This window comes from Dermacentor variabilis, chromosome 1, assembly GCF_050947875.1.
Source record: "Dermacentor variabilis isolate Ectoservices chromosome 1, ASM5094787v1, whole genome shotgun sequence".
NCBI classification, from domain to species: Eukaryota; Metazoa; Arthropoda; class Arachnida; order Ixodida; family Ixodidae; genus Dermacentor; species Dermacentor variabilis.
In genome coordinates, this window is record NC_134568.1 from 257,603,495 (window position 1) to 257,623,481 (window position 19,987).

General features: G+C 44.8%; 1 protein-coding gene across 1 annotated transcript in view; it reads right to left on the minus strand.

The window, feature by feature from the left end:
- Nucleotides 1-17,810, minus strand: part of LOC142562707 (sodium-coupled neutral amino acid transporter 7-like) — a 31,676-nt gene extending 13,866 nt beyond the window's left edge. The window contains exons 1-4 of the mRNA XM_075673543.1: nucleotides 17,404-17,810; nucleotides 9,242-9,372; nucleotides 1,965-2,163; nucleotides 304-439 (exon numbers count right to left, since the gene is read on the minus strand). Of these exons, the coding sequence (XP_075529658.1) occupies nucleotides 304-439; nucleotides 1,965-2,163; nucleotides 9,242-9,372; nucleotides 17,404-17,461 (524 nt within the window). The 5' untranslated portion in view covers nucleotides 17,462-17,810. The remainder of the gene's footprint in view (nucleotides 1-303; nucleotides 440-1,964; nucleotides 2,164-9,241; nucleotides 9,373-17,403) is intronic.
- Nucleotides 17,811-19,987: the final 2,177 nt, after the last annotated feature.

Genomic DNA, 19,987 nt, shown 5'->3' on the forward strand with positions numbered 1-19,987 from the left:
ACATGACTTGAGTATCCAATACAGTTCACTTACGTCTGAAAACTGCAACACTGTACGAATATTTGCTCGTAGCACGAAGTAAAATAAGAGGGAACAAAAAAGTTAAAGAAAGCAAGACAGAATCAAAGTTTTCTTGCAGTATGAGACGTAACATCGCTGTGCAGCCATTTTCGCTCGCTATAACATCAAGTAAATCGCACCCAAACGCCACAGTAGGTAAGGTTCTGCGAGAGCACGGACAAAAAAAAAAAAAGGTGTGAAAAGCGCGGACGCCTATCACTCAAGCGCGCACGTCGGGCGTACCTGGCGCACTTGAGGAACTCGATGTGCTGGAGCATGTTCAGCGGCAGCACGATGGCGACAGCGGTGACGGTGATGGTGAACTCGCGGGCCATGTACCACGTGTGGCAGAAGTCTGGTCCGTGAAGCGAGGCGAATACTGGACGAAGGAGGCATGTGTTAGGTTGGCAATGAAAATGCACCGTCAAGCACGACTTCACGCCGAAGGGATGTGTTTGGTTTGAGGCCACTTTCGGCCTTCACCTCCCCATGCCACGGTCACTCCGACCAAAGAGACGCTGATAGAGGGGATTTAATAAAGTCTGCGGTTGGGATTGTTGGTAGTCGATCACCCGTAAAAAACATTCAAGGGCGGGAGGGGAGAAGGCAGCGTGTAAAACAAAGACAAACGCACGGACTATATTATACACAGGGTGTCCTTTTTCTATAGATATGTTTTTTTTTCAAAAAAGGCTATGAGCATAGCAAACATGGCATTTATGCAAATGAGATCCTAAAGCCCAGGCGGACATGTTCTGCTGCGAACAACGGGAGTTTCAGAGAACCAATGCAAAAAATTTAATTCATTGCCATTTTTATTGGAGCCTTGGGGGAGGTGTTTATATGGAAAATTTAGACACGGGCAGATGTGAATGAACCTCTACTTTCAAAATCTTGCAAATCGCACCTAACTCGAGATATTTGCTCGCTCGCCGAATTTCAACGCTTAATCTACCTAATATATACAAACAGGCGTGTGTATATATATATATATATATATATATATATATATATATATATATATATATATATATATATATATATATAGTGATCATTTTTAAGTTCTATGGAATCTTTAGAACTCGCCTGTGGCAGATAGGATAATTATTGTCCTTGAGCTGGATTATTCGAAGAGGCGGACATTACTAGCACGAGAAATCGAAACGCATATTCCACGAATTTACAAACATTCGCTAATTACCTTCTTAATTACTTTAAGGCACATATTGCAATTTACGAATTGTAGCCGGCGAGCTGGCGAGACGTACCCACTTGAAATGAACTTTCAGGACAAGTTTCAAAATATTTATTCCCAAAGTGTGGAACGAAATACATATGCGTTTGAGTTCCTTTTGTGCTTCAATGCATAGAAGAGCGTTTCGTGAAAAAAAGAAAAAAGTAAGTGGGACAACAATGCATTCTTACGGTAAGTTAGATGGCGCATATCTCCAAACTGGCGTCGCAAGTGTATGCGCCTTGCAAACTCACCGGCTAGAATTCGTAAATTGCAATACGTGCCCTAAGTAATTAGTCCAAAATATAATTAGTGGACCTTTGTTAATTAGATGAATATGTGAATCAACTTCTTGCGCAAGTAATTTCTGCCTCTCTGAATAATCCAGCTCAAGGACTAGAATTACGTTGTCTGCAACAGGCCCTTTGTAAAATTTCCGTAAATCTTAAAAAACGATCACCCTGCATAATAGATAGTCCAAAGCTCGTGGAAGATATTTATATTTGCTTGACTTGTTCAGCAGCTAAAATAGCCAAAAGGTTTTGTGTGTGTCCAGGACATCACCCGTACCTGCCCACCCCGGCATGGTAAATAATGGAACGCCTTCACAGGACATCTGTCGACAAATTGCTCTAGCGTGCCGTACAGAAAGACAGAAACAGATACTTACTGCGGTCGTACTGATCACCAATTACTATCAGGTACGTGACGCAGACGCCATAGCAGGTCAACAGGACGGACACTGCCGATGCGTAGCGCCATTTCACTCCACACATAGAGAGCAGTACGTCGTGGTAAGTGCGGTCGTTGTTTACATCGGCACAAAATGCCAAGGTCAGAATAGTACCTCCGAGAGCAACCACCAGGATCTAGAAAAACGAGGGCAAATCTTAATGTTCTTGGCAATCTCGGGTCAGAATCCTACTTCAGACAGCAGCGCGCGGTGGAAACCCGGTATGCGCATTCACGATGCGTGGAACATGGATGCACATTAAGCAAGTCGAGTAGCTCGAAAGAATTTATAGCGTATTGACAAGTGCGCAGTACACGTAACCGGCCAAAAGATAATCCTGTATGCGCTTTGTCCTAGACGCTCCTCCTAAAATGACGAAGGCGCATATTTAATGGTGTACTTGGGAAATGAAAAACCAAACAGCAATATGTCATGGTATACTAGGAATAGTGCATAGAAATACATTTAATGATGATTATTAGATTTTTATTGACGCAAGGTCATCTATGGCCAAAGAGCGCCAGGACATGTCTCATGATTCTGCAGAATTGTAGGTTTAATGACTTAAATTAAAGACTGTACAGAGGCATACGCATAAAGTACATCTATACATTTTAGCGTACTGATTCTAAAATAATTACTATAATGAATACAGGACTTTAAATGCATTGGCTACAACAGCACATGCAAAATCATTATGGAAAGTCCCGAATCCATCACTGCACAATTCTTGTCTATGCAAGAAGTGCGAGGGCTCGGACATGCAGTGTGTCCGTAAAGTCATGGTGCACTTTTGAACGGTCACAGGAAAGAAACAAAACAAAATAGAAACGTGAAATCTTCACCAAATAAAAGGATAACTGTCCAAGTTTACGTAGAATGATGTGCGAGGGTGTGCGCGCACAGGTGATGACGCAGCACCACGAACTTCGCAGCAGTGAAACAGCCCCCGCCAGTCGAGATGTGGACGGTACAGAGGAAAGTTCAGTGTGTTCTGCGGCTCGCTAAATTCGAATCCGTGACCAAAGTGCAAAGTGAACATGAATGTGTTTAAGGAGCTTGTTGAAAACAGGATTTGGGCTAGCCTTGCCACAGGAAAGGGCTGTGACAACGCTTAGAACGACAGAAAGATGAGCTAGTTGGTAAGGATTCACTATGCAAAAAAGAAGTGAGGCGTGCAGACAGGACACCAGAGTAGAGAAGTGGACAACACGAACGCCGTTTCGTGTTGTCCACTTCTCTACTTTTGTGTCCTGTCTGCACGCCTCACGTCTTTTTTGCATAATGTGACAACGCTTATGGAATCAGTGTATACTACAGACATTTGTATCTTGTATTGAACATTGTGGGCAACAGTGATCAGAATACCGCAAGCTTCGGCTGTAAAAAGTCTGCTATTGTTACGCAAGGTTTTAGAGTTGCAGAAGTTTAGGCCATGGTCTGCACATGATGCCGAAGTTGCAGACTTTCAAGCATCAGTGTAAAAAGCGGTAGATCTATACTTGTCTTTAAGGGTCAAGGGCGTTGAAGGGTGTGGCTGGATTAGGGCACTTGGACAACTTTTAAGCTCCTTAAAGGACAAATCACAAGCGACTGGACGTTGCTGCCACGGCGGTATGAGTTTGCAATCAGCCAATGCTCTTTTCCAACAGGGGAAGTGTGTTTGACTGTCATGTTGCTGAATCAAGTTCAGAGTTACACGGAAGTGGTAACTCCCAAGTGTATTCTTAACGATATTCCACTTTCCCTCCTTCCATATGGAAGGAGGGCCGCAGTGCCAATGGCCGAATTTGTGGATGAATATGAATTATGGCGGATATTATAGTAGGTGGGCTCTTTTATTAAAGAGGCATGTATTAGAGGATTCTAGAACGTTTTCTATAGGTTGACCCCTGGCATCACACCAGGATTCTCCCCACAAAGTGCTGAGAGCATGAAAATCACCGACGATAATGTATGGTTCCGGGAACTGGTCAATCAATTCTGTTTTGCTGAGTTGGTAAGGAGGCCATATGTATATGCAAGAGACTGCTATTCGTTTATTGAAGAGAGTCACTCGCATAGACACCGCCTCGGGGGGCGTCTGCGGGGAAAGATTCTGGCAAAGCAACAGACTTACCTGCAACTATTGCGACACTTCCGAACGAGTGACCAGCGTCGTCACGGTCTTTCCGGAAGATAATATATTGTCTGAGGAAGTTTGTTTGTACAGATTTAAAATGTCTTTCCTGAACACAGCACCTTTGGATGTTTATGGAGGAGTTCTGTGATATCGTCGAGGTTAAGGAGGAGTCATCTCACATTCCACTGTATGATTTGTGCGTCCGTGTTGAATGAGTTTTACGCTGTGTGTTCGAGAATGGAAAATTAGCTTACGGAGCCGTTTCGGGGTGCGATGATGCGAGGTTTGTATTTTTTGGAGCAGTCAATGGAATCGCGCTCCTTAGGCGCTGGCTGCGCCCTCACGCTCAGTGTTGTGCCCATGGTCTCTTGCGAGGTGCTGGACACACGCTCTTGCGAGTGATATGTTTACTTTGAAACTCTCGCCTCGAAAAACGAGACCTTGGAGCCGAGCCCAGAGGTTGATTGGCCTTTTTTGGCTGTCAGAGCTGCGCTGGCTGCACCCGCTGAGGGGGCAGATGGCGTCACCGCCGGCCGCGCATGACCCAGACAGCCGCCGGGTGCCATTGTGGCGCAGTCCCCTGACGCGCCACTTCGACAAAGCTGGTTTTTGGCAGGTAGGACACCCACCTTCGTGCCTCTCTATTCGAAATGTATTCTTCCACTTCAATTGTGACAATATCCTTTTCTTTCTTTTTTCCCATGATGGGCATGTCCGCGTGTATGCGGCGTGCTCTTTATCACACTTGACACAAGTCAGCCGGCTTCGACTGTTCTGGGAACTGTGGTCGAACCTTTGGCGCTTGAAGCATATGAGAGGATTTGAAACCTATGGCTTAACATGAAGCTTGACGTTCTCGGACTCAATAGGCTCGGGAAGAGCACTTGAGCCTAAAGTAAGCACTAGGTGCTTGGTCTGGATTTCTTTACCGTCGCGCCTCATCTTAGCTCGTTTAACATTGATGGCAGTATGCTCAATCCAGCCCTCCAAAAGTTCATCCTTGGTCAGTGCCATCAGGTCATGAACTGAGACAACGCCGCGGGTGGTGTTCATGGTGCGTCGGGGTCACAATCAGAGGAACGTCTCCAAACGACACTAGATTTTGTTTCTGATCGTGTAACTCGAGGAGGAAATCCCCGCTTGCCATCTTCAATGCTTTATAGCCTGGTCCAAGAGCCTCAGTTAGAGATTTGTGAATAAGAAAAGCCGAGATTGTTCGGGCTTGTATTTCTGGCTTTTCCAAGTGAATTACATGGAATTGTGTAAAGTTTTGTTTTGAACGTCCAAGAATCCGGAATACACCTTCGGTGCGCACTCTATTTTGAGGGCGATCAGGTAGTGGTGGGAAGGAACGAGTTGTAAGTATATGTGGAGTTTTCGGCAGCCACGCCATCCGCCAACCATGGAGCCCAACAAGGCAACGCCACAGAATGTGTAAAACGTAAAACAGGTTCTCCAAACGCCAGCTGTACGTTACTGCTATAGCCAAATATGGTATACCCAAGGTTGGTTACCCACACATGGTCCTCCACACATCCTCGCTGTCTGGGAAATCAGAAGCAAATGGAAGAGAGGAGAATGCAGGAAAGATTGGAAGTGAGAGAGAAAGGCGAAGATTGGAGAGGAGGAGAGGAAAAGGCAACTACCAATGCCCCCCGGATGGATCAGCCCAGGAGTGCCGTCTATGTGAAGTGGAGGCCAAAGAGGTGTGTTGCCACTGCCGAAGGGCCATAAAGGTTCTAACACCCGACTTTGGCTCAACCCCCCGGATCCCCTTTTCCTGGGACATGGCTCAGCCGTGCACTGCTACACGCAGGAGGGTCTGACCCCCAAGTGCTAGGGACCGTGGTGTGACAGCACACCAAACGCCTGCTGTCGCACACGCCCTTGCGGGGTCGAAATACATTTGCACGCCATGTCACATAATAGGCTATTCGCGTAAATGGTAACCATGTTGCTGGATGAAAAAGCTAGGTTACACTATAGGGGAGCGTCACTTTTTCTTTTATTGTTCTTGGCAAGAACTTGGAGTGGAGAAAGGGGCCGAATAAGCCCTATATGTCTCTCGCGTGCAACACTGATCCCTTACAGAGATAAATGTCGTACTGGAAGGCGAAAATAAAGAGGAAGAGCAAGAGATGGGGGAGGGAGGCCTAAAGGGTGCCAATAAACCAGAGAAGCAGCTTAACAAGCGCCTTGAAACCGTATTTTGCGTATAAGTCGTGTATATAGGCGATGTTCGGCAATAACATAGGGAGAAACAGCCATAAATTGCACGGTGCACCATCGTGACACCATTTTCTGCCATTTCTCCTCCTACTACGAAAGCCAGCTCGAGTAGCGAGGGCATTCGGTATGAATAGTGCAGAGTTCTTGGGCTAGTTGGCGATGCCAGATATTTTTAATTAAGGCTAGTTCATTGTCTCAGTCGCTCAGAGATCATGCGAAGTCATACCCATATTTAAGAAAGGTGATAGGTCTTATTTCTAATTACCGACTTATGTCTATCTTATCCTCCGTTAGCAAAATAATTGAGTAGCTATTTGTTAGTCGCTTGAATAATTATTTGATAAAGTTTAATCTCTTGAATAACTCCCAATTTGGTTTTCGTTCAGGTAGCTCAATGACTTAGCGGTAATCTCATTAACAGACTGCATCAAGAATTCTATTTACAAAGCACTTTTTATCGTTGGTTCTGTATTTTTACATTCCTCGAAAGCTTTTGACAAAATTAATCACGACACGTTGCTAAAAAATTAGAAGCCAATGGGATAACCAGTCCACCGTTAATCCTATTGAGAAACTACTTGTGTAACAGAAAACTAACAGGTTATTTATCGGGCCAGTTTTCCGACACCAAAACAATAAATCAGGGGGTGCCACAGGGCTACATTTTGGGACCATTATTATTCGTCCTCTACATAAATGACCTTCCGCAACACGTTTCACCTACACAATGCATGTTATAAGCTGAGGGCACAACTGTTTCAGACTCATATCTTTAACATCGTTAACTCAAGTTAAAACAGTGCGTTAGCTAAAATTGTTACTTGGTGTCGCAGGAATCACTTGATTTTGAATCCAAGCAAAACTAAATTTATGGTTTTTCGCTATCCTGAAAGAAGACTACCATTTTCACCTTAGGTTTTGCTTGATTCGCACTTTATTTCTACTAGCGACTGTGTGTAATTTCTTGGTGCCTACCACGATCAACAACTAAAACTTCCCAAACATATTGCACAAGTTAGGAAAACAACTTCTTTCGGTTTACGAGCTCTCATAAAAGCTAGATCTTGTCTATCTACTCCTGCTCTCTTTTAACTTTATTATGCATTAATTCACAGTCATATTAATTACGGAATTGCTGCTTATGGCAGCACGTATCAGTGCCACTTAACACGTCTGTTCAGCACATACAAAACCAAGGTCTGCGCATTATTTCTAACTTTCGTCGAGGTAATATTATTATCATACGCATGGAGAATAAATTGCTGGCAACTACTGATTTATTCGTACTAAACTTAATTACTATGTTTTTCGGACTGATTAATAAAGATCTCACACACCATTTTATTTCCTTAGATTCCTTGAAGAATATTGACGCTACCCGTTTTGCTTAGAAAAGTAATTTCTTGCTGCCTAAAGCTTTTACTAATTACGGTAAAATGACATCATTCTGCGGTATTAAAATGTGAAGTTCACTTCCCTACACCTTCAAAACATCACTTTTTACTGCATTAAAAAACGCTTAAAGCCTATCTTTTAAATAAAAAATTATGTTATGATTTATTTATTATATTTACTCTGTTCTTTTGTTTGTTTGTTTCCTTCCTTTCTTCTTTCTAATTTATCTTTATAATTATTTTACGTGATAACGATGCACTGTCACTGTTCATGTTAAATTTACATGCATACTTTCAGTGTTAGTATGAATTTGTATTTCCCTATCAAATATTTATGCCATCACAAAATAGGTTTATGTATATATAAACCTTGTTTTTTTTGTACCCGTTTCTTCTGTTGGCTTGGTTAATCCTATATTTCTCTGCTAATTTCGTAATTTGTGTCCAATAATCACGTACAGAGGGTCCCGGTACGGCCTTGTGAGCTTAGGACCCTCTTCTGCATATCCTTCTTGCAATCGTGCTTTGAAAAAAATAATTAAATGTTTGCTTTGATTTGAATGTGTGTGTGAATCGATGAGGCTTACAGACCCAAGGCCGTACATCGGGACCACCACTCACAGTGGATGGTGAAGTGAAGGGCACCGGTATAATTTTGACCACCTAGGTTCCTTTAATGTACACCAACCTCTCAATGCACAGGTATTTATTCTACACCAATTAAATGCAGCTGTTATGGCCGAGAATCAAAACCACGAAGTCGTTCCTCAGGAATAAGACGCCATAACTTTAGATCCAGCGCCGCCAGTAAACACAGCGGCGTAACGATACTGTCATTCTATCCATGAATCACTGTGTACAAGTCAGTTGCACTGAGCATAACGTTTACCAAGACACTTTTACATACAGTAAGCATATACAACACATAAGCGGTTTCGCAATAGTCTGTTAATAGAGTTTCTATTGTCGAAGTTGTCACAGTAGATGTCATAATTGTTTGTATGTCAACTTTTGTGTAGAAAGCCAAACAAAAAAATAGGTTCACACTAATATGGAGTCGAAGTGATCAACAGTGGTCAAACGAGATATGCGGCTAGAGTCGACGTTTTAACAAGGAAACGTGTCTTCCTAGATAGGCAACAGCTGCTTGGCAGGGCAAACATCGCGGCCAATAATTGCTTGGAACAACTTGGCCTGACGAAGACAAATCGCCTTGTTGAAACGTTGGCTCCAGCGACATCCATTATTCGGCCACTGTTGGTCACCTTTATGTAGGTTATACGGGATTGAATGAAGGTTCACGAAGAGCGAGCATACCCTGCCCTGTAAAGGCATATATATATTATATATATATATATATATTATATATATATATATATATATATATATATATATATATATATATATATATATATATATATATATATATATATATATATATATATATATATATATATAGAAACGCTCACCAGCTGCACGATCGTGGCCGTGAAGATGCCTCCTGCGATATTGTAGGCTGCTGGGAAATGCAGGAGTCCGGCACCGAGGGCTGTGGTCGCCATCACCAAAGCTACCGAGTAGGTTGTCATCTGGCCGACGCCTAAGGGATAGGGAAAAATTAGGACAGGAATGACATGGGAGTGGAGTTTGGGCCGCGTATAGTATGATACCGACCGCATCAGGTGTATTTGAATCCCGTCAAGTTCTTGATATATTCTATTCCAAGTCAAGAGGAACGAAAAGTGCATTCCCCTCGTGTCCCTGTTTTGTACGCCTGCCTTTTGTAACAACGGATCCCTACCAAACTTGCTCAGCTCTCGGTCGTTGGCTTGCGCTGCCGTATTAAAAAAAAATCATGCAGATCCCACGCACTGTGAGAATCGGCCTAAGTGAATTTGTGGTGAAGACGAAATGGCGCATCCCGACAAGAAACGCGCAGCGGACTTCAGCAAAAAAAAAAACTTTGAAACCACACAGTTTCGTCTACATATAATTGCGAACGGAGTTGTGCACGCGGCGTGGAGGAAATACGCATGCTATGTGCAGATAGATGTGCGCAGACTTCTACGACGGCGCTTTAAAAGAAAGGGGGGTGGGGGTGAGTGCAGATCACGAAAGGCAGATGAAAAAACTGTACATGTAGTAACAGTGGGTGGGCTTAGGGTACTCCTTCTCAAAGCTTGTAGCGGTGACGTGCTGCGCTATGGGCTGTGCCAGTTGAATAGTGGCTGTCTCTTGCCATCCATAGCTTATGGCTGAAAAAGAAAATTAACTGCGAGTTTGTATCGGCTGCCTGAAAGCACATCTTCGTTGAGAAGTGCAGCGTGATCTCGGTGTCCCCCTCTCGTGCAGCTTAGCCCACAGGAGACGCAGCGTGCTCACTTCATGCGCTCTCTTCAATTCCAATATATTTTTGGTGCGCTGCGGAGCACAACACCCATCCTAGCTTGGTAGGGCCGTCCAAGGCCTCTGCGCATCCGTTTCTGCAGAGTTACCACGACTTATGCCACATTTCCCTCTCTAGAAGACGGTCTTACACTAACCAAAAAAAAAGGGAAAGGAAATTAAAGTTGGAGACCAGGAAAAGTACACTCTTAAAAAAGTTTGTACCTTTTGGGGCTTATTCTGTCTCCACAACAATAATCGCCATCTATCTTTTCCTCATTTTGCTTTCTTTAAAACTGCACGCCCGATATTTCCATGTCACGAGCGGCATTAGCGCTGTCAGCGTGATTTAGCATTCTCGAAAGGAAAGCAATGAGCGGAGAGTTTCCAAGCAAGGAAACGCATGCAAGGCAGATGGCTATTATTGTTGTGGCGCAAGATGAGCCCCGAAGGGTGCAAGTTTTTTTTAATAGTGTAGGGATGTCTTGTCCTTGTCTTCGTCTTGTCATCCTCGTCCCCGTCGGTTTTTCTTTGTGATGTAAATCATCAAAATGTTCCAACTCGCCCAGTACTTCATTCTTACACGAACCACTTCTTTAATGAAAAATTCAGCATTCCGACCCGTCATTATGCCGAAAATGCGCACTATGTTACGGTAGGTTTACAGGCTGTTTCACGTCGTCGTCGTCGTCGTCGTCATCGTCGTCATCGTCATCGTCATCGTCATCATCATCATCATCCTGGTTACGCCCACTGCAGCGCAAAGGACTCTCCCATACTTCCCCAACTACCACAGTCATGTACTAATTGTGGCCATGTTGTCCTTGCAAACTTCTTCCGCCTACACACATCCGCCCACCTAACTTTCTGCCGCCCCCTGTTACGCTTCCCTTCCCTTGGAATCCAGTCCGTAACCCATAATGACCATCGGTTATCTTCCCCCCTCATTACATGTCCTGCCCATGCCCATTTTTTTTTCTTGATTTCAACTAAGATGTCATTAACTCGCATTTGTTTCCTCACCCAATCTGCTCTTTTCTTATCCCTTAACATTACACCCATCATTCTTCTTCCCATAGCTCGTTGCGTCGTCCTCAATTTAAGTAGAACCCTTTTCGTAAGCCTCCAGATTCCTGCCCCGTAGGTGAGTGCTAGTAAGACACAGCTATCATACACTTTTCTCTTGAGGGATAATGGCAAACTGCTGTTCTTGTCCGAGAATGCCTGCCAAACGCACCCCAGCCCATTCTTATTTTTCTGATTATTTCCGTCTCATGATCCGGATCCGCGGTCACTACCTGCCCTAATTAGATGTATTCCCTTACCAGTTCCAGTGCCTCGCTACCTATTGTAAACTGCTGTTCTCTTCCGAGACTGTTAAACATTACTTTAGTTTTCTGCAGATCAATTTTTAGACAACCATTCTGCTTTGCCTCGCCAGGTCAGTGAGCATGCATTGCCGTTGGTGCCCTGAGTTACTAAGCAAGGCAATATCATCAGCAAATCGCAAGTTACTAAGGTATTCTCCATTAACTCTTATCCCCAATTCTTCCCAATCCAGGTCTCTGAATACCTCCTGTAAACACGCTGTGAATAGCATTAGAGAGATCGTATCTCCCTGCCTGACGCCTTTCTTTATTGGGATTTTGTTGCTTTCTTTATGGAGGACTACGGTGGCTGTGGAGCCGCTATAGATATCTTTCAGTATTTTTACATACGGCTCGTGTACACCCTGATTCCGTAATGCCTCCATGACTGCTGAGGTTACGACTGAATCAAACGCTTTCTCGTAATCAATGAAAGCTATATACAAGGGTTGGTTATATTCTGCACGTTTCTCTATCACCTGATTGATAGTGTGAATATGGTCTATTGTTGAGTAGCCTTTACGGAATCCTGCCTGGTACTTTGGTTGACAGAAGTGTAAGGTGTTCCTGATTCTATTTGCGATTACCTTAGTGAATACTTTGTAGGCAACGGACGGTAAGCTGATCGGTCTATAATTTTTCAAGTCTTTGGCGTCCCCTTTCTTATGGATTAGGATTATGTTAGGGTTCTTCCAAGATTCCGGTACGCTCGAGGTCATGAGGCATTGCGTATACAGGGTGGCCAGTTTTTCCAGAACAATCTGCCCACCATCCTTCAACAAATCTGCTGTTACCTGATCCTTCCCAGCTGCCTTCCCCCTTTGCATAGCTCCCAAGGCTTTATTTACTTCTTCTGGCGTTACTTGTGGGATTTCAAATTCCTCTAGAATATTTTCTCTTCCATTATCGTCGTGGGTGCCACTGGTACTGTATAAATCTCTATAGAAATCCTCAGCCACTTGAACTATCTCATCCATATTGGTAATGATACTGCCGCGGCTTTGTCTCTTAACGCATACATCTGAGTCTTGCCTATTCCTAGTTTCGTCTTCAGTGCTTTTAGGCTTCCTCCGTTCCCGAGAGCATGTTCAATTCTATCCATATTATAGTTCCTTATGTCAGCGGTCTTTCGCTTGTTGATTAACTTGGAAAGTTCTGCCAGTTCAATTCTAGCTGTAGGGTTAGAGGCTTTCATACATTGGCGTTTCTTGACCATATATTTCGTCTCCTGCGATAGCTTACTGGTATCCTGTCTAATGGAGCTACCACCGACTTCTATTGCAGACTCCTTAATGATGCGCATAAGATTGTCGTTCATTGCTTCAAAGCTAAGGTCCTCTTCCTGTGTTAAAGCCGAATACCTGTTCTGCAGCTTGATCCGGAATTCCTCTATTTTCCCTCTTACTGCTAACTCATTGATCGGCTTCTTATGTACCAGTTTCTTCCGTTCCCTCCTCAAGTCTAGGCTAATTCGAGTTCTTACTATCCTATGGTCACTGCAGTGCACCTTGCCGAGCACGTGCACATCTTGTATGATGCCAGGGTTAGCGCAGAGTATAAGGTCTATTTGATTTCTAGTCTCGTCATTCGTCTCCACGTCCACTTTCGGCTATCCCGCTTGCGGAAGAAGGTATTCATTATCCGCATATTATTGTGTTCTGCAAACTCTACTAATAACTCTCCCCTGCTATTCCTAGAGCCTATGCCATATTCCCCCACTGACTTGTCTCCAGCCTGCTTCTTGCCTACCCTGGCATTGAAGTCGCCCATCAGTATAGTGTATTTTGTTTTGACTTTACCCATCGCCGATTCAACGTCTTCATAGAAGCTTTCGACTTGCTGGTCATCATGACTGGATGTAGGGGCGTAGACCTGTACGACCTTCAATTTGTACCTCTTATTAAGTTTAACAACAAGACCTGCCACCATCTCGTTAATGCTATAGAATTCCTGTATGTTACCAGCTATATCTTATTAATCAGGAATACGACTGCTAGTTCTCGTCTCTCCGCTAAGCCCCGGTAGCACAGGACGTGCCCGCTTTTCAGCACGGTATATGCTTCTTGCGTCCTCCTAACTTCACCGAGCCCTATTATATCCCATTTACTGCCCTCTAATTCCTCCAATAGCACTGCTAGACTCGCCTCACTAGATAACGTTCTAGCGTTAAAGGTTGCCAGGTTCAGATTCTAATGGCGGCCTGTCCGGCCTGTCTGTCCAATGGCGGCCTGTTGTTTCACGTAACTTGAACCAAAGATAAAAAGAAGTGGTTAGCCGCAGCTGAATGAAACTAACCACATATTATTTGCCGGCAAGTGGCGCTCCTTAGAGTATGTTTAATTCGGCTTAATTAGTTCATTAACTATGATCAATTATGCAAAAATGTGTGATAATCACTTTAGGGCCAAGTGCATTTGTTTGCATTGCAGAGTGGATTCAGAAACGGCCGAAACAGTTTTTTGGTGTGACGTACATGTTGCGTGGTGATATTTTTCCGCGTTGTAAGAAAGCTGCCGAAATATGAAATAAGACCACGTGACTGCGCTCGTGCGCTATCTTATTGCAGCGCTCTCAACCGTGCTTCGAGCGAAAGAACCGTGCGCGCGCGCATGGTGGCGAAGTAGCGGCCGCGGTTCTAGGCATCGGCTTCACAGTGCGCCACCGTCTTTGATGGTGGTACACAGAAAGGAAACCCCGTGGTGCCTGATCAGCGATAGGCTCGAAACATGATGGAGAGAGCTGCAATACGATAGCACATGGGCGCAGTCACATGGTTTCATTTCATATTTCGCGGGATTCTTTGAACGCCGAAAAATCACCACGCAGCACGTACGTTGCACCAAAAAACTGTTTCGGCCGTTTCTGAATCCCCTCTGCAACGCAACCAAATGCACTTGGCCGTAAAGTGAATATTCAAAATTTTGACTAATTGATCTCAGTTAACTAATAAAGCGGAACATAAAAAAATATCTGAGGAGCGCCACATGACGGTAAACCGTAAGTCGTTGGTTTCACCCAGCTGCATTTAACAACTTTCTTGATTTCCTTGGTTCAAGTTACGTTAAACACTCTGTATATCACGTCCGTTATGCCTGCAGTAGTTTGCCACGTCACATCGATTTCTGCAGGTTGCGTTAAAATCGCGGCTTGATTCGCGATTTCAGTGCGTTCCGGACGTGCTCGGGCCGTGGGTGAACTGCTTGTGCGTTACACAGGGCGATGGCGCTTCTGGTGTTATATCTTGAACGACACATAGCTTAATGGAGCCAATTAATTTTCATTATATGTGCATGGTTTCTTCTGTAATAATTAAGTGCTCGTATGTGTCGCGTCATATATCCTAAATATCTGCAGAGCACACGAGTAAAGGTGCATCCAACATAGACCTTCGTATACTTATACATAATCGCTGGCGACTTTGTTTCACCGTACAGTTAATCGCGTGGTCTAAACATTTTCTGGCCAACTACCCTGGCGCAGTCTTGAGCAGGCCACGCGATCTGCCCTAATGAAACGTCCTATAGTTTCGCAATATTGCATGATGGTGATAGACGGCAGAAGCGGTGTGATCATGTAGCGTGAGTATAATAGTTGGTCGATTGAGCGAGACAAAATTGCGAGGACAGAGCACCATAATTATCAAGCATGTGCTCAGCACATGTCACGTAAAGTGATCAAAGAAAGCATATATAGGGAGCAGACATATTGCTGATTGCAACGGCGATAGCACAGCTGCGCGGTTCGTTTAGTGCATTCGCACATCTGCGCTGTTCCGTGAGCTCGTAAGATAGCCATTCCTGCAACAGCCTTTGAAGCATTGTCTGATATGTCCGATTGTTGCGCAGCGCACGTAAAACGATATTGTCGAACAATTACAATGTTGTTTTTCGCAAGGACAGCCGAGTGACACTTTTCTTAAAACAGCCCACCTGCACACACTCGAGGAAGGAGTGGTGCAACGGCTCGCATACCGAACAGGTACAGGTACCACTTCTGTGCGAAGTAAACACAACGATGGTATTTCTAAATGTAAGATCACGAAACACACATAAATGGAACTCCGTCTCTCTGTGTACGTGTATCGCGCTCTTACGTTTAGGAATGCAATACCAACACGCCCAAGCCCCCAGTGTTGTGAACTGCGATGTCGGCCGCATGGTTCTACGCGATATTCAGGCGGCTTTCACTTTATTTGAATTTAGCCGCAGCAAATAAAAATTTCAGGATATGAATTTGGTTCTCTGGCTGCAAACAAGAAAAAAAATGTTCATAGTTCCCATTTGCGCGTTGATGCGCAATTAGACGCTTAACAGGCCTAATCAATTCGTTTAGCTGACTTTACTTTGCTACGATACCAATGGCATAAGGCGCAGAATCTTTCTGGAGAATGCGATTTTTTCTAAAGCATTAGAGACCATAACGTCTCGAAGAAGTTGTGCACAGAACGAAAGAAATGCGCCCTAGCTGCGACGGCTTCTTCCTGCATGCTCCGGGCGACCCCGCCAACTGTTACGATGACGTCGTAACCATCGCCGGCAGGCAGCATGATCATGGTGCCACAGCATAATTCTTGACAGTTACCGCACTGGATACATTTCTTTTCCACTACGTCAGTACCTTTGGCTGCGCAACGTCGCAGTCATGCACGCTACCCATTTTTTTCTTATAATTCCTTAAGCCCCATTGCTCACGTTGTTACTTGACGGACGTCAATTCACATACGAGCTTTGGCATGTAGCACGTCCAGGCAAAACCTATCAGCTCTCTCTCGCAGAATGCCTGTAATAATAATATTTGGGGTTTTACGTGCCAAAACCACTTTCTGATTATGAGGCACGCCGTAGTGGAGGACTCCGGAAATTTGGCCACCTGGGGTTCTTTAACGTGCACCTAAATCTAAGCACACGGGTGTTTTCGCATTTCGCCCCCATCGAAATGCGGCCGCCGTGGCCGGGATTCGATCCCGCGACCTCGTGCTCAGCAGCCCAACACCATAGCCACTGAGCAACCACGGCGGGTAGACAGAATGCCTGTCTGCATGAATGTGAAAACGAGAACCATTTCTAGACCTGAGTTGATCTTTAAAACCAATATATACTACGTAGCATCTGAATTGGATGATTGTTTTTCTTTATAATATATCACTCAGCGGTGAGCTCATGTGATCTGCGTTCTTCTAGCGATCATCGATCGCTTCACTGGGGTGCAACATATCTCACGTAGCGTAATTGCCCTCATTCGGGCAGTTTACAGGAACAAGGAGTCAAGCATTTGATTTGTCGGTCGCTCACGCTCCTGGCAGCCCGTTGTACACCCTTGTTATTGCTGTTGTGCCCTTTACTAACAGCATGATGTTTGTGCTGATGTGCCTATGTGCTTCTGTGGATATATGAGGGATCCGAGGTACCATAAGTGTTATTATCAAGATGGATACTTGAACAGAAAATGGGGTATAACAAGGGAAAGGTACGCCCTTGTCCGCTACCAACGTTTTGACAAGACGACCCATCTTCTTCAAGGGCGCTGACGAAGGCAAGCGTTCTCGTGAACACGTTGGCGCCGTATTGACGCGTCCCATTCCATTGTCCTTCCACATCACTGAACTATAGAGTGCGATACGGGAGCGGATTACAGCCAGTCGGCATTTAAACACTTGTATGAACAATTAGAAAGTTGCTTTAGTTCAAGTAATTACCCATTTATAGTTGACCAATCAAACGGCTCGATTGGAAACCGCTACGTTCAACTGTGCTTGGCTGCGAGCGTTGGTATCGCGATGGAAAATGACGGAAGCAGTTTCTAGGGCTGAAGCACATGGCATATTCGAGCGAGCTCGGAGCGCGCTGCGTGCATCACGAGGGTAAACGTGCTGTTCCTACCTTCGCTGGCCTCCGGCGCTACCTCGGCGATTTCCTTCGCTGCGGGCGGGTCGCTCATTTTCTAGTCCCGCCGTACTCGGCTCGGGCTGGTGTCGCTCAGGCGCAGTGCCCGCACTTCGAGGCGGACGCTGTCGGCGAGCTATGCCGCGAAAAAGCGCCGCCGGGCCTGGGGAGTCTGCCAGGCGGTGCGCACGCTTCCCTCGAGAAATCTGCGTCATCTTGAGAACGTTCGCACGTGCGCCCAGCTCCCAATACCGGGGTCCTCATGGCATCGGCGCCGTTTCCGCTGTGCGAGTGGACGCCGGTGGCAGGCGCGGCTGGTTGCACGTGTGTGCAGTATCTATAGCTGCCTCGTGTCGGTGCGGAAGCTCGTGACGGCGAGCTAGGTTTAAGGCCCGCCTAGCGCGACCAATCACACAACCCAGTATTGAAAAAAGTTGGAAGCCTGCAAGTTTCATTACGTTCATGGTTGCGGAAGCAAAGAAAAAAAAAGAACCCGGCCCAAGAACAAAAAAAAAAAAAGAAAAATAAGAAGGCTCGACATGAGCGCTGTTTCGTGCACGGTGTGCCTTCTTTCGCACTTTCGCTGGTTTTTGTGCATGTCCACCGCTGCGAAGGTTAGCAGCCTCCAAGAGCGTTGCCACTTGGAGGATGAGGTGGTGAATTCAGGCGCACGCGGGAACGTAGCGGAACAAAGCACCTTCGAACCAGCTCTCGCGAAAGATTGGCGTCATTCTATATCTCACCAACGTGCGTATAAATAAACAACGTACTGCCGTCACCTTTCTGTGTTCGTTTTTCTTTCTTTTTTTCCTAGAAGCCGACGCTCTTTGCGGTTCCTTTTGCAATACTATAATGATACGGGAATAAATCTGCTGAAAGGCCTAGAATATAAATCAGGATCTCTCGAGCTCTGTATACAGTTTTCCTCCTCTGATGTGATGTCGCAGAAACGTACGATTTATTTATTTATTTATTTATTTATTTATTTATTTATTTATTTATTTATTTATTTATTTATTTATTTGAAGTACCTTACAGGCCCGTAGGGCATTGTGTAAAGGGGGGGGGGCGAAAAATCCCAACAGTGCATTCGCAACCAGATGAAAAAGAAAAAAGTACAATACATGGTAAATCAAAGTTGTGCACATAATAGCAGTAAAGAAGAGGGGACTAAGCAATGTGGAAATAACGACAATAAATGTGGCACATAGTTTAAAAGCACACGATAACATAAAAAGTGCATGACGCATCAATAAGGGGAAACGAAATGGTTAACTTCAAAATATGAACTGAAACATGAATGAGAGCTGAAACATGAATATGAAACATGCTAAACGATGGTGGAATGTGATATGGGTGGGTTTTAGGAAAGGACCATTTTTTTTCCGTGGAGATCGGATGTCATTCAATTCGAGTTGCTGCAGGCGAACGAATAGCGTGCAGCACCTCGACGATAGAGCCGTAAACCGCACTCAGCAACTCCGCTTTCCAGTGCAGTGTAGCTGGGGCTTGGTACTTCCCCTCCTCGGTGGCATCCGGCTATTCCCATGCACTGCGCGGTGGCTGCAGGTCCCGTTCCCACCTAGACGGCAAGTTGCTTTTTTTCTTCCGCTTTCATTTGTGTTCACTGCTTGAATAGGAATACGAAGGTAAGCATAGGTTTACTCTTTATTTGTACAGCAGCGTAACGAAGACAAGGTAGAACACGAAGAAAGGAACTTCGTAACGATCAGGTTTGTTGGTGATTTATTAGTAGTTACTGATAGGTCGGTTTGTAAACGCAGTGTGGTTGGTGTTCTATGAAAGTGGCATCGGTCCAAGCTTCGCTCGTGAATTGTCGGCTAATGCGAGTTGTAGCTTTGGGGGTGTTAAGTTCAGAATTATGAAAGAACACGGGTGTTGGGAATATTCTGCTAGCCGCTGCTAAAATCGTGCTCCCGTCGCACAAAAACTGTCATGAATGAGTTCATCGTAATCGCGTCTTCGCTTAGCACTATTCAAACCACGTGAGCACACTTTACAGGAAAATTTAACCCACGAAGTTGAAAGGCTGAGATCAGCGGGTTACAACTATTCCCAAATGTGTAGTTGCCAATAAATTAGTAATGTGGGTCAATCGCTTGCTTCGCTGAACAAGACTACGCTTTCTTATGTTCGTAAAAAGCCTGTCACTATTCCATACATTCAACCGCCTATGTCACAGTATTAAAAATATATATCGCATCAAGGGACAAATAAATGTAGCCTCGTCAGTTCCTAATAGTCAAGAGTGTGTCGGAACTATATAAAGATTTCAGATATAGCGTTGCGGAAGCTAACCGGGATGGATGCAATATGAAACACGAAGATCAGTTCTCTTCGTGCCGGTAAGGTGACGACACCGTAATGAATACGACAGAAGGACCATGACTGAACGACCATGACGGCATGACGACGACTGTGCGACGATGACGCAAGGACGACGATGGCAGAATAACGGCGGCATGATTGTAATGATGACAGTACGATTACGGTTGCATGATGACGTCGGTATGATGGCGGCAAAATGACAACGAAGGGACGAGAAGAATATAAAGACGGC